The sequence below is a fragment of the Notamacropus eugenii genome, chromosome 5 (assembly GCF_028372415.1).
Source record: "Notamacropus eugenii isolate mMacEug1 chromosome 5, mMacEug1.pri_v2, whole genome shotgun sequence".
NCBI classification, from domain to species: Eukaryota; Metazoa; Chordata; class Mammalia; order Diprotodontia; family Macropodidae; genus Notamacropus; species Notamacropus eugenii.
The window spans coordinates 327,478,385-327,494,433 of record NC_092876.1 but is presented as its reverse complement, the minus strand read 5'-3'; the positions used below and the strand labels follow the sequence as shown (position 1 = coordinate 327,494,433).

General features: G+C 38.6%; 1 protein-coding gene across 2 annotated transcripts in view; it reads right to left on the bottom strand.

Moving 5' to 3' along the window:
* The window catches only part of RBP2 (retinol binding protein 2), a 30,082-nt gene extending 15,844 nt beyond the window's left edge, over positions 1-14,238 (bottom strand). Inside the window, exons 1-2 of one of the 2 annotated variants that reach the window (XM_072613519.1) lie at positions 14,182-14,238; positions 8,557-8,688 (exon numbers count right to left, since the gene is read on the bottom strand). In XM_072613519.1, the coding sequence (XP_072469620.1) occupies positions 8,557-8,629 (73 nt within the window). In that variant the 5' untranslated portion in view covers positions 8,630-8,688; positions 14,182-14,238. Of the gene's footprint in view, positions 1-8,556; positions 8,795-14,181 lie in introns of those variants that run through there. The other variant, XM_072613518.1, reaches the window with a different exon arrangement.
* Between the last annotated feature and the right edge of the window lie 1,811 nt (positions 14,239-16,049).

Below are 16,049 nucleotides of genomic sequence, written 5' to 3'. Positions count from 1 at the left end.
TGGATCATAGTTTTGGAGAAGTTTTGGAATTGTTCTTGAACAGTACTGGGTTTGCTCTACTCTTAAATGTGTTGAAACCTAAAAAACACTGTCTTGGTTTATGTAACTCCTCTGTCTTGTTGAGATATGAGTGACTTTATTATCTGTCCTTCCCCCCATTGCCACAGGGACTTCTGTGACCTAGCTGAACTGCAATTCTACTTATTTGGAGGTTTACTCCTAACTCAGATGGATGAAAGTTATCTTACTGCTGCCATCACATGCCATCCCTGTTCAACACCAATTGCTTCCCATGCCCAGGGCTCTTTCTAAAACCAGCCCCAGTTGGAGAAAACACATTTAAACCCTTTCAATTCTCTGTCAGCTCATTTTGACAACTTCCTGGCTTAAGGAATCATCCAGTAACACTTTGAAGTATCACAGCCTGCAGGGTCAAAAGAGAAATAGGGACACAATCTCTGACTTCTTTTTACCTCTAATATCTCTGTCCTTGACAACTAGCATTTATGTAGCAGATTCTAAATAGTTCATTTGGGTTGCCTAACATTAGAATTGTATAAATGTTTTCCCTTTCATCTCCACCCTCCCCTCAAACACAACACACACACACACACACACACACACATGCACACGCGCGCGCGCGCGCGCACGCACACACAGATGCATGAACATAACTATTGTTCTCTTTGGAGGAAAAAACCCTTTATTAAGTAAAGTGATCAAGTATTTTGGACTTTAAACTAAGGATTCCTTGAAAAATTCAATGACAAGTAGCCTCCAGATTCTAAGAACTGAAAAATCTACCTTTGTAGGTGACATGAAAAATATTAAAAGGACAATATTTTTATCCTCACTCACAATATTCCTCTGCTCCTGTCCCAGAGCCAAAGAATAAAGAATAACGATGTCTCTCTCCACTCTTCCTTACTCCACAATGCAAACTTTCTATGTTAGGTGGTGCAGATATTCCTTATTCACTATTTCAGGTCAGATAATTCCTGCCAACACTACTTCACTCACACTATTTTCCCTTTTCGTGAATCATCTCTTTTGCCCTCATTCTATAAGACCCAACTCCATTTCCAGCTCCTCTATGAAACTGTCCTCAATTATTTCAATATAGTTTGATCTCTATTTCCACTGGCATTCTATAGAACCATTCAGTGATCATATATTTAATGCTAGAAGTAGCATTAGAGGTAATTTAATCCAACCCCCTCATTTTCTAATGAGGGGGAGAAGTGCTGTAGGTCAGGCGTGATAGAGTCTAGTCTAGTGTTTACCATTAAAAATGATTTCTTGACTCAAATGATTATTCACTTTAGATAATCAAAGAAAAGATTTTACATTTACCTGTCCTTTTCCACAGCTGCTGTCAGTCTCCTGGATATTTTTGTCTATACAACTCAAGTAACAAGTTTGGTTCAATGTTTCATCAAACTGATGGAATCATTTTGGCATCAAATAGACACAGCCTCAACTTGCCTAGCAGGCCTGATGAGCTGAGGCCTAAGACCTGAGCTCCAGTGAACTGGGCTATTCAGAAACCAGTTAAGAAGTTGAAAAGGAGATTCAGTTCACCCAGCATTCAGATGGAAGATAGGAAAGAGGTCTGCTCAAAAATGAGAAGCAGTGGGGTGTAGTAGAAAGAGTATCAGAGTTAGAATGAGGAGATTATAGCCCATATCCTAGATCCATTACTTAGGAAGATCAAAATTCATATTGCTTAACTGTGTGACCATAGGCAAATCACTTATTTTTTGTGAACTTGTTTCTCCATGTGTAAAACACCTGCACTGTCTCGATCATCTATAGGTCTCTCCTCTCTAGAAGAGAACAATTTTTCGTCATTATCCTCAGAACAATATTGTTATATAGCCTTCAAGGTTTTTGAAGTGATTTTCTCCACAACACCATTGCTACAACGGTAATGACAAAAAATTGTTCTCATTTTGGTCTGGAGGGGAGAGAACACTAGGGAAAAAATATTATCAGTATCATCATTACTCTCATAATTGGACTAAAATTTATGAGGAAGTTAAGCACTAAAAACTGAACATATCAGAGACCCCAAATACCCAAGGGGAAAAGACCCTTGAAGGCCTTGTCAAAACTGAGATTCAGACTTTATGCTGGCCTTTCTATGCATCTGCTAAGTATGATCTCAAAAAAAAAAAAAAAAAGGCACATCATAAAAATTAGTCCTTGCCCCTGGCTACCGAAGGAACCAAAATTATATACCTTTCTCCCTTGACTCAAGCTGCCCTGGTCGGGCCAATATGCACTGCCAACTGCAATCAATATTTCCAACCAGCTCCTAAGAACTCTGAAAATGGAGCTCTATGTAAATGAAAACATAGTGCAGGCTTTAAGTTGTTTTGTTTTTTTCCCCTAGGGAATGAAAAATGGCTTGGCCTGATAGCTACCCTTTAGCTTTTTGACATGTGAGTTAATCATGTCACCTTCCACTTCCTCAGGAAAATGGCACCAAATTTTCTATTGACATGGTGCTGCTAATCAAAAGGAGAGGGAGTTTGACTGCAACAAATCCGCCACCGCCCGCACTCCTCACCAACCCCTCTGCACACACTTGAACAGAATCATTTTGTTTCCCCACTTACCAGAAGGACTGGTTCTCTTATTTGGTATTTTAGTCCAATGGTTATCAAACATATTTTATCTGCTTTTAGGGATTAAAGATATCTCTGCACCTGATTTATAGCCAGGTAAAGTGAATTTAGATCTCAGAGGAAAGAGTCTAAAGGCAAACTACTTCTGAGTAATATATAATTCTTGTAGCTGCCACACAAACTCATCCCCCAAAAACCCAACCAGGAGAGACTTCATTGAAGCATACTTTTCATAGCTGCATTTTGAACAATACAAGTCATAAAGTTGATCTATTGGTTGGCCTCCTAATATGAAAATGCTCTGTAATGTGCTGGTAGAAAAAAGCTAAGGTTCATGTTTTAAAGGGCAGTGCTCTTTGTAAATTAAAGAGCCCACATCCCTGTGTAGTCTGCTTAAGAGAGGAGCCAACATCCAGAAGCTCAGCTGGAATGGCCTTTGAACCTGAATTCCTTAATACTCAAAGCATGAACATCTTTAAACTCGTGAGAAACAGAGTGGAAGACTAATCTTCTCCTTATTTCCATGCCATTTCTTTTTGCAGCCTACACATTTATGTCCAGAATCTTAGAATGAGCATGCTCCTACTCTACCATCATGCACACATTCACACACATATAGGCATACATTCACACACTCGGATATATACACGTCAACACACCTATACACAATTCACTCACACGTTCATATACATCAGCATACACACTCCCATATACACAAAGATGTATGCATACATTCACATACACATACACTTACACATTCACATATATATATATATACATATATTCATACACAGTCACACATACACATATATTCACACACCATGCAGTTTAAATAAGGTCCCAGGGTCTCAAAAGTCATTAATAAAGCAAAGATTCAAATCCATATCTTGTGAGACCAAACCATAGGATGGGAGAGTTAGTACCGGAGACTAGGAAGCCCAACCCCTTCATTTTACAGATGAGAAACTGAGGTACAAACAGGTTCAGTGACTTGCTGAGGGACATATAGCTAGTAAGTATCTGAGGTAGGATTTTAATCTAAGTCTTCCTCATTCCAAATCTAGGATCCTATTCATTAGGTGATGTCTTCACAGTAAATGAAACTCATGATCAGAATATTAGAAATCTACAAAACAAAATGTTAGATCTGAAGGGAAAGGCTATATATAAGGAAGTGAGCTTTCTTTTTTTAGGATGTATCACTTCTTCCTCTATCTCAGTGTCTCAGTTGCTACTTCCTAGGAAGGAAAGAAATAAGAATTTATTAAGGGCTTACTATGTGCTACACACTTAACAAATATAATTTGATCCTCACAACAACCCAGGAGATAAGATGTTGTTACTATCCCTATTTTACAGTTGAGGAAACTGAGGCAAACAGAGGCCAAGTGACTTGCCCAGGGTAAAACAGTTAGTAAGTATCGAAAGCCATGCTAGAACTCAGAGGTTCCTCAGTCCAGGCCCATCTGCTGTATGTACTGAATCCACCTTGCTGTCCTAGCTAATACTCATCCTTCCCTAAGGCAAAGAGAATTTCTGAAGCCCCATTAGCTATATGTTTTTATTCCTTATTTCCCTATAAGTTCCAGAAGGGCAAGAACTATGTTTTATCTAAACTTCACATATTTCTTAGCCTTTAGGGCAGGGATTTTTCATGAGGTAAGGGCTTAATAAATGTTTAATGAATGAATAACCAACACCACTTAAAGCGTCCACCATTATCACCAAGGAGGACTGGAAAAGCAGTTTGGGTGGCTAGCACAGGTACTTTGCCATGCATCTGAAGCTCTCCCAGGTGGAAAAATGCTCCTCCCAAGTTAAACTCATTATGTCCATCACCATGGGGCTAACTCTGTCCTTGACTGACATCCTGACATCATACCTATCTCTTCCCATTGCTTTCCTTTATCGAAGGCAAAAACTGGACTCTGCTTCCTCCACCTTGCATCTACTGTTCACTCTGGACCCCACCTTCACCCCACCCCTGCTTTCTTTCTCTCTCTCTCTCTCTGTCTTTCTCTGTCTGTCTCTCTCTGTCTCTGTCTCTCTCTCTGTCTTTGTCTCTGTCTCTCTGTCTCTCTCTATCTCTCTGTTTCTCTCTGTCTATCTCTCTCCCTCTCCCTGCCCCTCTCACAGACCTTAGCACAGTGCCTGCCACATAGTAGGCACTTAATCAATGTTTATTGGATTCATTGGATTACTTTCCCCAGTTTGCACACATTTAACCACGTGCTTTTTCATCATAATAAGGAGAGATCATTTTTAGAGGCTGAAGTCTGCTGCTAGTTTTACTTTTTTGAATTAGGGAAAGGATTTGGTTTTACAGAAGCATTACCATTTGTGGGCTAAACTCTGTGCACCAGAACAGCATCTAAATTTAGCCCACGCTCCTGTTACTTACCAGTAGCTCTACAACATACATACAAGTCCCAGCATGTTTATATCATTGCTTCTTAGGATGCACTTGACCATTCACATTTTAAAGGTGATTTTCTTCCTACCAGAAGGGCTGGGCTCACACACAGGTGACCTTTGATATGAAGAGGACTTGGAACTGCACCCCTTGCCCCCAGGCCCTTCTCAACAAACCCACAAACCAGTTCCCAAGCAGACAACTTCTTTGAAATCTAAATCCCCTTTGTAGGGGAAAACTAGTCAAGTTCCAAATGTCAGTTTCAGATCTACCTACCTCTATGACTACAGGGTCTGAGTTTAGCATGAAGGCCCTGGTGTCCTGAGACAGACCTAAAGACAGAGAAAGGGTCCCAGGCGAGGAGGCTGGAGGCAACAAAGACAAACTTTATAGGTTGGGATCTTCTGTGGCCAGCCACAACACTTGACAGGCTTAGATTAGTGGAATCTCAAGTATTTGAGACAACTCATTTTTTAGGTTGGTCGCAAGAAAAGAAGAAAAGACTAGAAAATAATAAAGAATTAACATATAACACTTTAAAATTGTGAACAGTTTTACATACATTCTCTTGTCTGATCCTCAGCTGACCCTGTGAGGTTCTATAGTTCATATAACTCATTTATAAATACAGTACACTGGGGAAATCATCTTTGGAAAAAAAGAACAGGTATGTAGCTGTTCTCTTTGTCTCTCTCTCTCTCAATTCCTTTTTCATGAGACAAGAGAATAGATGCCTGTAGTAAGTAGTAAAGTTTTATCCCCATTTTACAGATGAGGAAAAGAGAAGTACTGTAACTTGCCCTGGCCCACACTTCTAATAAGTATCTGAGGTGGGATTTGAACCTAGACTTTCCACATTGCAGAATCAGGATTCTGGCTATGCTACCATGTTATCAGGACTGAAGGAAATGAAGAAATGAAGGTGGAATGGAAAGATAGCAAATCTTGGCATCACAGGCCCAGAGTTTCTGCTACGTTCTACATGTATAACCTTGAGCAAGTCACTTAACCTTGTGACATCTTAGTTTTCTCATCTATTGGATGAAGGGTTTGGACATAGAAGGCCTTAAAAGTCTCTTCTAGCTTTATGTCTAAGATCCCATGAGGATGTCATTTCTTTTGCCCTATCTCCCTTTCCCAACAGACACTGGGGAATCCATTTTCATATTATTCCTTTGGTGAATATAGCGTATTCTATCATTCTATGGCCCTTATTTCACAATAAAAGCAACTTTGATCAAGGCTAAATCTCCACTGCACACAGAAAGTTAGGAGAAGAACAATTTACTAAACAGTACAGATGATGTAGCTGAATAAATCAAGAAACCAAAATGAATTTGTGTTCATGAATTATCAACAGAAACTCTCTAGAGTAGCTAAACTCACTGGCCAATGGCCAAGTCACCAATCTATTTTGTGGAGACTCAGGTGCATGAAAGTTAGACGATTTATTAATTACAGAGAAATGGAAACAGCCATAATAAAAGTAATTTCCATTGTATAAGATTTGGTATTAAACCACACATAAATTTTCATAAATATTACCTCTCTGCTTGCTGACTGACTGATCTGACAATATGCCTATCAGGTAGACAGAGGAGTTATTATCTCTATTTGAAAAATAAGGAAATGAAGGCTAAGGGAGATTAAATGGCCAAGATCACAGTGATTTGATGAAAGAACCATGAACTCAGGTTTCCTGACCTCCAGACTAATTTTTATTCCACTGCCTCACAATCTAATTCTTGCTCTGAATCATTGGACTAGAAGAAAGAGAGTACATCCATGGGAAAAGTGGGATTAAAATCCAGGACTCCTGGTTCCCAGTTTTATGCAATAAATCTCTTCCCCCCTGCCATGAAATTTGAAACTTCAGCAATATGTATTACTTTCCTTTGAAATGTTATGATTTCAATAATATTCTGCTTCTGTACATTGTAAAATATAGCTTATTATAGCATACTCAGCCAAGAAATGATGGCCGCTGGTGGTCTATAACAAATTGAAGGTGTCATTGATTTGCAATATAGAAGCCACAAAGAGAATTGCCAATGGCATTCTCCATAACAGTTTCTGAGGTTAGGTACAGAATATAAAAGTTGGAAAGGATATCATTCTACTCCAATCCCTATCTGAACTGGAATTCCCTCTAGAATAGGGAAGAGAATAAACTATAGAAGAAAAACTGCTGGATTTTAATTCAAAGCACGGGGGTCCCTCTTTTGCTAGCTGTGGGACTGGCCAAATCACTTAGCCTGTCTAAACCTGAGTTTTCTCACTGATAAAAATGAGACAACTGGGCCAAATGATCTATAGGGTCTCTCCTAGCTCTAATAGGATATAATATCATCCAGCTCACAAGGACCAAAGGGATCCTAGATCTAGAATGGGAAGGGCCTTCCAAAGTCAATTAGTCTGCTCATTTTACATTGAAGAAACTGAGACCCAGGAAAGTTAAGTAAATTGTTCAAGGTCATATAGGTAGTGAACATCAGAGGTGAAATTCATTTATTTCAATTCAGACACACTCAGACTTTCATTTCTTTCTTGTTGTTATAGACTTAATTTTTACTCTCATTTCATTTCTTTTGATCATTCGAAACCTTACAAGGTAGTAATATCATGCTGAGAGCAATACAATATAGTTAACAGAGAGCTGACCTTGGGATCAGGAAAATCTAAGTCCTGTCCCTGACATGTATACACATCTGACTCTTAACAAGACACTGAAACTTTTGGTGCAATTCCAAATTTGTATTGGCAGAGGGAAGTTCCTCATTTGGAGTTCCCAATGACAATGAAATCACAGATCTAGAGCTCCTCAGAATCTATTATAATATCTTTGCATTTAAAACAATCGTTAATGTTTAAAGGATAGATGAAGTTGAAAAGAAACTTGGCTTTACCCAGAGCCAACTGGCTGCTTAGGAAGTTGTCTTTATTTGTTGACTGCTTCACCTTGACACAGATTTGACCCTTGATTCTACCCAGAGTCAGATTCTGCCCAGAGTCAGAGACCAGCTGACTCTTAGCATTCTAGGCATACTTTACATTTACGACAAGCAAACCAGTCAGCTGGTCTACACCACTCCAAAAATACATTTTGACTGATCTTTCCCTTCTATGAATCAAGCAATAGTTTTGACATGTATCAGCCTTACTGTAACACCCTTTATAAGGTAAACTTAGTTAACCAGTTGTTCTGGGCTCAGAAGAGGAATTTTACAGTAACTTGAATCTAACAAAAACACTGAAGTTACCAGAGGAATCTTTATGAAGGGCTGTTCCAAAGTCCTCATTTTACAGATGAGGAAACTGTAGCCCAGAGAAGGGAAATGACTTGTTGAAGGTCATACAGCAAATAAGTGACATGCTCAGTAGTTGAATTTAAGTCTCCTGATCCGCTAGTCTAGGGATCTTTCCATTATCCCAAAGTTTCTATTTTCCTTTACAATTTAGATAAGGCATTTCCCTTCCAGACAATCCCTTTCCCCTAGGGGTATTCACATTTACCTAATGCCTTCATGTAGCCATCAAAGTTTTCATTGCTTTCCATTTCCCAGGTTCCATTCTGGTCAGTAGACATTGTGGCTGGTTCAGACACTGTTTCCAATTGGAACAGATATCAAGTTGTAGAAACAAGAGCTGTAGAGAGAATGAGTTAGAATGTGCTATTTTATATCCTGTTAGAATATAGTTTATGACTTTGGAGATAGATAAGAGAGTTCGAGGGTCAGAAGGACAATCTCCAAAGAACTTTACTTTTATTAGCAAAGTTCAGTGGTACTGCAGGTGAATGAAAAACCAAGCTTGGCAAAGAGTCACCAAGGGAAGGTCCTGGTTCATGCAGTGACCCTTGAAGAGGGTTGCCATAACTCCTTTGACTATGGTTTGCTGACTGTGTTCTCATAAGGGATCCTTTTAAGGCATAACTTGAAACATTTTATCTGGTACTTGAGGAGGAAAAAATGTTTAAAGTCTATACTGCATGGTCATGAGGGCAAATGTTTTGCTTTGGACTAGCAGGCAAGGATGACCCCTTGGGCATGAAGTCATATATCAAGTGTTGAATTACCCTAGGGAATCAACACCCAATTGGATAAGCAAAGGTTTATAGAGCATGTACTGTTTGTATGTGAGAATATGGAGTTTAAGACACAGTCTACTCCCTCAAGTGGAATTCAGTCTGAGAAAATGAGACACATGCACAGAGAAAGAAAGAGAGAGAGGGAGAGAGAGAGAGAGAGAGGCTAATTCACAATAGGAATGTTAAATGAATGAATCAGTCTGTAAATGCTTTGAGTCACAGAAGAGAAAAGTCACTGTGGGCTGGTTAATCGAGGAAACTGTACAAAGAAGATAAGACTTCAGTTGTTTCTTCTGCAAACAGTAGTTGCTTAGATACTTGCTAAATGAATGGAAGCGAATGGAATGTTAGGTTGGGAAGGAGGAAGTCAGGGTAAGTCTAAATGAAGGTAATAGGAGTATACAAGTACATCCACAGGAAAATAGGCAGACAGGCCTGGCCAGAAGGTAGAGTTCATGTAGGGGAGTCATGGGCCATGTTTGGAAGGAGAGGCGGGCTGCCTAGATAGCTAGATAGTACAGTGGATAGAACACCAGACTGGAAGTCAGGAGTTTGAATTTGGCCTCAGATCCTTACTAACTGAGCAATCCTGGGCAAGTTGATTAACTGTTGTCTGCTTCAGTTTCCCCCAAATGGTATCATAATAGCACCTACCTCACAGAGTTGTTCTGAAGATCAAATGAAATGATTATCAAGAGCAAATGAGATAATATTTGTGAAGCTGTCTGTGTGCTATCTGGCACATAGCAGGTGCTTAATCAATATTTATTTCCCTCTTTTCCAGTGAATGGATGTCAAGCAAAGTAAGAATTTTTATTTAATCCTGTAGGCAAAGGGGAGCCACTGAAGGTTTGACTATTACAGTGACATGATTAAAGTGGTTTGTGAGAATTAATCTGGTAGCTGTACATAGGGAGCCTATTTGACATGATCTAGGCAAGAAAACTAGTTACCACCAGAAAGATTTTTGTTAAGTTGCAAAATTCTCAATGCTAGATATTTCTGATCAAAATGTAGAGTATGACCCATTGGAGCTATGACTTAATTTTTTTTTTTCAGGAAATGGGTGAATTAATTATATCAATAGCTACTTGTATGAAAAACAGGACATGCATAGTATTGCAAGTTATCATTCTTCTAAGCTTACTGTAAGGGAAAGATGGGTTGAATTTGAATAAACAGGATTTTCAGTAGCTGGGAACAAACTCAATTACCACTTTGAATGGGTCTTATACTTCTTATCTTTAAACATAGTGATCAAATATCATAGCTCTAAGAAATCTATGGTAATGTATGCTAATTGTTGGGAAGCATCTGAAGGGAATGTAAAACAATGTATTCATTTTTTAGTAAACAGTTATTTGAGTGAGGTAAAAGCAGGGGAGAAAAAAACTGCCCAGCTGTTCAGAAATAGAATCCAAATGTGACTAAGTAAGTCAAGCACAAGCAGAGAAAATGATAAAGGCTTAGCTACAAACTGAAAAACAAGGGATGAAGGCAGAAGTGGACCGGGAAACATGATGTAGGAATTCACATTTGGGCATCTTCAAAGTCCAACACCAAGCTGGCTCATAAAAGAAAAAATTGACAATCTCTGTTATAGAAAATTTAAAAGCTTCTATGTTAACAAAATCAGTGCAGCCTAGAGTGTTTGTTCATCCTTCATTGCCGAAGAAGACCATGCCATCAGAGAAATGATGACATGACTTGCACTTGACTTTGTTTTGAGTGAGGGAGGGCTGTGCAGGTCACCAGCCTCACTTCTCCAAAGCCATCTGACTCCAGTGACCACATATTCATCAGGATGACTGGAGATGGCCCAAGATGCACTGAGACACCTTGAGCCCTTTAGGCCAAGGTCTTTGCAGGTACTCACATAGAGTGAGGCAATGCCCATTCATTGAACAGGCCTGTTTAAGAAGTAGCCAGGGCATGGCCCCTTTAATGAGGCCAAGAAAAAGAAAGACCTCAGGCTGGGAGGGAAACAGCAATAATGAACAGGGAGAGAAGTCAGTAAGTAGGAAAAAAAATCTTTGCAAGAAATATCTCTGAGTCAGGGAATTAACATGGACATAGAAAGTCAAAAGTCTTTTCTCAATAAATGATGTTGGGAAAGACTGAATCAAAAGAAGATGGCAGAGGATGAGATAGATAGATAGTGTCATGGGAACAATGAACATGAGCTTGGACAGACTTCAGGAGAAAGTGGAACATAGAATGTAATATGGTCCATAGGTCACGAAGAGTCAAACATGACTGAACATCTGGATAACAACAAAGTTGTCAAAGGCTAGAACATTTTCAAAAGAATTATAGCCTATAAAAAATTATAAGAACAATGCTCAAAACTGGGGAAAAGATAAATACAAATGAAATAATGCTGAAGTACAACTGTCTCTAAGGGGCAAAAATGATAAAATCTGGAAATAGTCAATGTGGGTGAAATTGTGGAAAGATGGCCATGCTAACAAATTATTGATGTCCAGATAATCTAGAAAACAAATTGAAATGATGCGGGAAAAGTGACCAAAATGTTCATTCTCTTTGACTCAGTGACTCCATTGCTGACATATACACTAAAGAGGTCAATGACAGGAAGAAATGTTATATTTTTATATAAAAATGTTTAAAGCTGTACTTCTTTAGGTAGTAAAAAAATGGAATGAAAGCAAAAGCCTATTGGTGGGGAAATAAATAGTGATATGTGAATGGAATGGAATGTTGCTGTAGGTAGTTGAAGATAGAGTATTTATTAAATTCATAATACATATCTCAATACTGTATTAGTAAGAAAATGATTATAAAGAATACAGAGCAGCATGGGAAGACATTATGAACTGATGCAAAGTTGAAGTAAGCAGAACCAGGAAAATAGTACGCATAATGACAATAATAATGTAAATGGAAAGAATGACAAACCAGCAACAAACCAGGAATCAGATAAATCCAAACTGAATCCTGTGTAAATATCATGACCCAGCTTGACCATGAAAAAGTTATCTGAGAATATAACATCCCTCCCTTTGCTATTGAAATGGGGAACTATGCGTGTGAAATATTACATATACTGTTGGACTTGGTTGATATTTGTTAGTTTTGCTAAACTGATTTCTCTTCTTTTGAAAAATTACTTCTTATAAGGTATGGTTTGATGAGTAAGGGAAAGTAGAGGGATATTTGGGGAAATAAAGTCAAAAGATAGGAATATTTTTAAAAAAATACACTCTTGGTAGAATTGTGAATTGGTCTATGTATTCTGAAATACTATTTGGAATTGTTCAATAAATGGCACTAAATTCTTCATTCTTTTTGACTTAGTGCTGCTATGATTGAATTTATACCCCCAAAAAGGTCAAAAACCAAAAGAGGGTCTCTATATATATACCCAACTATTCATAACAGTTTTTGTAGTAGCGAAAAAAAAAGAAATAGTGGACAAATGGAAGGGAAAGATAGCAAAAAAAATGATTGTGGTATAAAAAATGGAATATTAACTATATATATATATGTATATATATACATTTATAAAGACTCAAGGCTGGCAATCAGGACCAGGGGATGAGATATTAGTCATCCCAAGTACATGTGAACAAAGATAATTGGGTCCCATAATGGAAACAATTGTAAAGATGTATCTAAACATATATTCGTACCCCATAGATGCTAATAGGGATTGACAATTTTGGTCAGGACACCTCTGAATATCATCAGTTTAATCCTCCAGGTTGGTACAGACTTCTTAGGAAGGTAAGCAAAAATGAGAATTAAGCTAAGCAAGTCCTAGTCCTAGTCGAGGTTCTCCAAAACCATACAATGGCTTACTAGCAAAGGAGAAGGGAGAATATTGAGATAACGTAGGACAAAAACTGAAAAATGGTCTCTCCCAACCTCCCCATCTATTTAAATCTGTACTTTCAAGGTTCAGTTTAAGCATGACCTCTCCTCCCATAAAGTCTCCTGATTACTTCATCTCTTAATGATCTCCCTCTTTACTGAATCCCTATAACATTTCATTTAACATTTGATATCATATTTCTGTATTACAGGGTTCATTCTTTCACATCTTGGTCTTGTTTTTCCAAATAGATTATTTGGAATTTCCAATTGATGATTTGGAAGTTACTTGAAGGCAACAGTTAAAGACTCATTGGGTTTTAAAGTTAGAGATTTTAGAAATCATCTAGTCCCACTTAAGTAGAGCAATCCTCTGTAACAAAGGATGAGAGAAAAAGAGACATTGAGTGAATGAGAGAGATTCTAGTTCAGCAAATAACTTCCTAATTTTCAAGTGTTTCCATTTTTCTGTTTATTCTATATGTCCTAGCATAATGCTGAGCACATCACATGCCTTCAATAAATAACTGTTTATTGAATGACTGAATATACATCCAGTAAAAGTCAATATTTTCCTAAGTTGTTAAGTAAAGTGAACTAAAGTGAGGAATTACCTAGAACTAAGGATGGTAGGCTAACTTGGTAGTTATCACCACAATGTAACACACAAAAGTATTAAAAGGTCAGTACCTTAATTTCATGGGATCCCCAAGGAAAACCCCACCTGGGAAATTGTGGAGTCCTAAACCCAACATTAATAATGAATAAATTAGATCCAATAACACCCCATCTTCCTCATAATAATCTAGGGACCTCAGACACTCCACAAATGGGTTAGCCTCAGATTCCTTTGAGTTCCAGATTCTCTCTCTGACAGGAGCCATGGAAGATAATTTGTGGATGAGTTAGCAGATATGTGTGAGCACTAACATTTTCTTCCCCAATTTCTTGCCTTAATCCTATTAGTAATTAATATGGCTCAGTCATCCATTAATTTACCTTAGCCTCTCAGGTGGATATCACATCTGGAACAGCTCACAGGTCCTAAATTTATTTAAGTCACAAGAGACTTCCCTTGGGACATTTTTTATCAGTGGATCCAAGTTTGTACTCACTTAATAGAACATACCCAACAAAGAAGTCCAGAATGGTAAGATCTATTAGCTGCTTGGAGTTAATGAAAGAAAAAATTTAAGAAAGATACCCAACCATTTTACCTTTTATCTTGGGGACAATGGTTTTCCAGATCCTGGGTTTACTGCATTCTGTTGCTATTTTCAGTGAGGTATATTCTCTTACCCAATTCTGTCCACACCCACACAGTCACCCTAATCCTGCCCCTCTCCCTCCCTTTCTCCAAAGGCAAAGGAAGGATTCCTTTAGGCTAATGAGGGTAGGATGGTAAACACCACAACCCTAATGTGGGGCAATTTCTTTAAGATTAAATGATCAGGCAGGGGCAGCTAGGTGGTGCAGTGGATAGAGCACCAGTGCAGGAGTCAGGAGGACTTGAGCTCAAATCTCACCTCAGACACTTGACACTCACTAGCTTGTGACCTTGGTCAAGTCACTTAACCCCAATTGCCTCATCCTGGGCCATCTCCAGTCATCCTGATGAATATCTGGTCACTGGATTCAGGTGGCTCTGGCGGAGAAGTGAGGCTGGTGACCTGCACAGCCCTCCCTCACTCAGAACAAAGTCAAGAGCAAGTCATGTCATTATTTCTCTGATGGCAAGGTCTTCTTTGGCAATGATGGAGGAACTCTCTCTCTCTCTCTCTCTCTCTCTCTCTCTCTCTCTCTCTCTCTCTCTCTCTCTCTCTCACACACACACACACACACACACACACACACACACACATACACACACACACACACACAAATGATCAGGTAAAACTGGTTCACTTGTCAGTCAATCACTAGACTCATGAATCAGTAGTGGAATAGTGAGTTGACTCATCCTTCACTAAAACTTTAAATCCTAGGATCCTGAGGAGGAAATATACTGTGAAAGGTCCTTTAATCTATCCCCCTACCTCCAAATAGGCTCCCATCTGTTTCATTTTATCCAACTAAAGAACTGCCTTCATTTTAGAACCTCAAGGTGGATATTATTCCACAGATTTCCTTCAATTAATTAATCAACCATCTAAAAATATTAACTGGGCACCTGCAAGGTGCCCAGCACTATATTAATTCCTATATTAGTATATGGGGGATATACAAGAAAAGTATGAGACCTGGTCCTTTCCACCGGAACTTAAAATTTAGTTCAGAAAATAAAACTAATCCACATGAAAAATGAATAAGACTGGAATATACACTACATCATATACTGACATAATGAATAACTTACTGATGCAGGAGAGAAAATGAGATAATAGACTACTAGAATGTGATGCAGTGTTCTTAGTTTCCTTATATTTCTGTTGATGGAACAGTATGGCCAATCAGTGCAAACTTAGTTTAAAAAAAGAAGAAATCAAGAAAAGTGCTCATAACATAGTAGATCTCAATTAATGCTTTTTACCTTTCCCCATCCCCTCATGTAACATACATATGTGTGTGATCTGAGATATCTTTGAAAAATAGTAACATAGGCAAAAGGGGAGAAGAAGAGAGAAGAAATTCCAGGTAGAAAAATAGCATCATTAAGGGAGAAGGACCAAAATCAACACTGTGGAATGAAAAAAAGCAGTAAATTTGAGAGTCAGATGATCTGAATTCAACTTGGGTTTCCTCCTCTTGCTGGCTGTGCAAACCTAGGGCAAGTTACACAATCACAGAATCTCAGAGCTGGAATGGACCACCAAAAGAAACCTGCTCCTCTCTGCACAAGTGCCCTCAAGAACGTTCACAGCAAATAATCATCCAAAGTTCACCTGAAGAACTCTAGTTAGGGGAACCCACTCTCTCCCAAGGCAGCCCACTCCACCTTGGGATAGGATCAGAGATCTTAATCTGAAAGAGAGTAAAGGCCACTGAGTCTAACCACACACAAACAGATCATATCATATAATACATAGGTGTATGTATGTATATGTAAGCATATACATGGGCCATATTGTATATGTATGTTGACTCA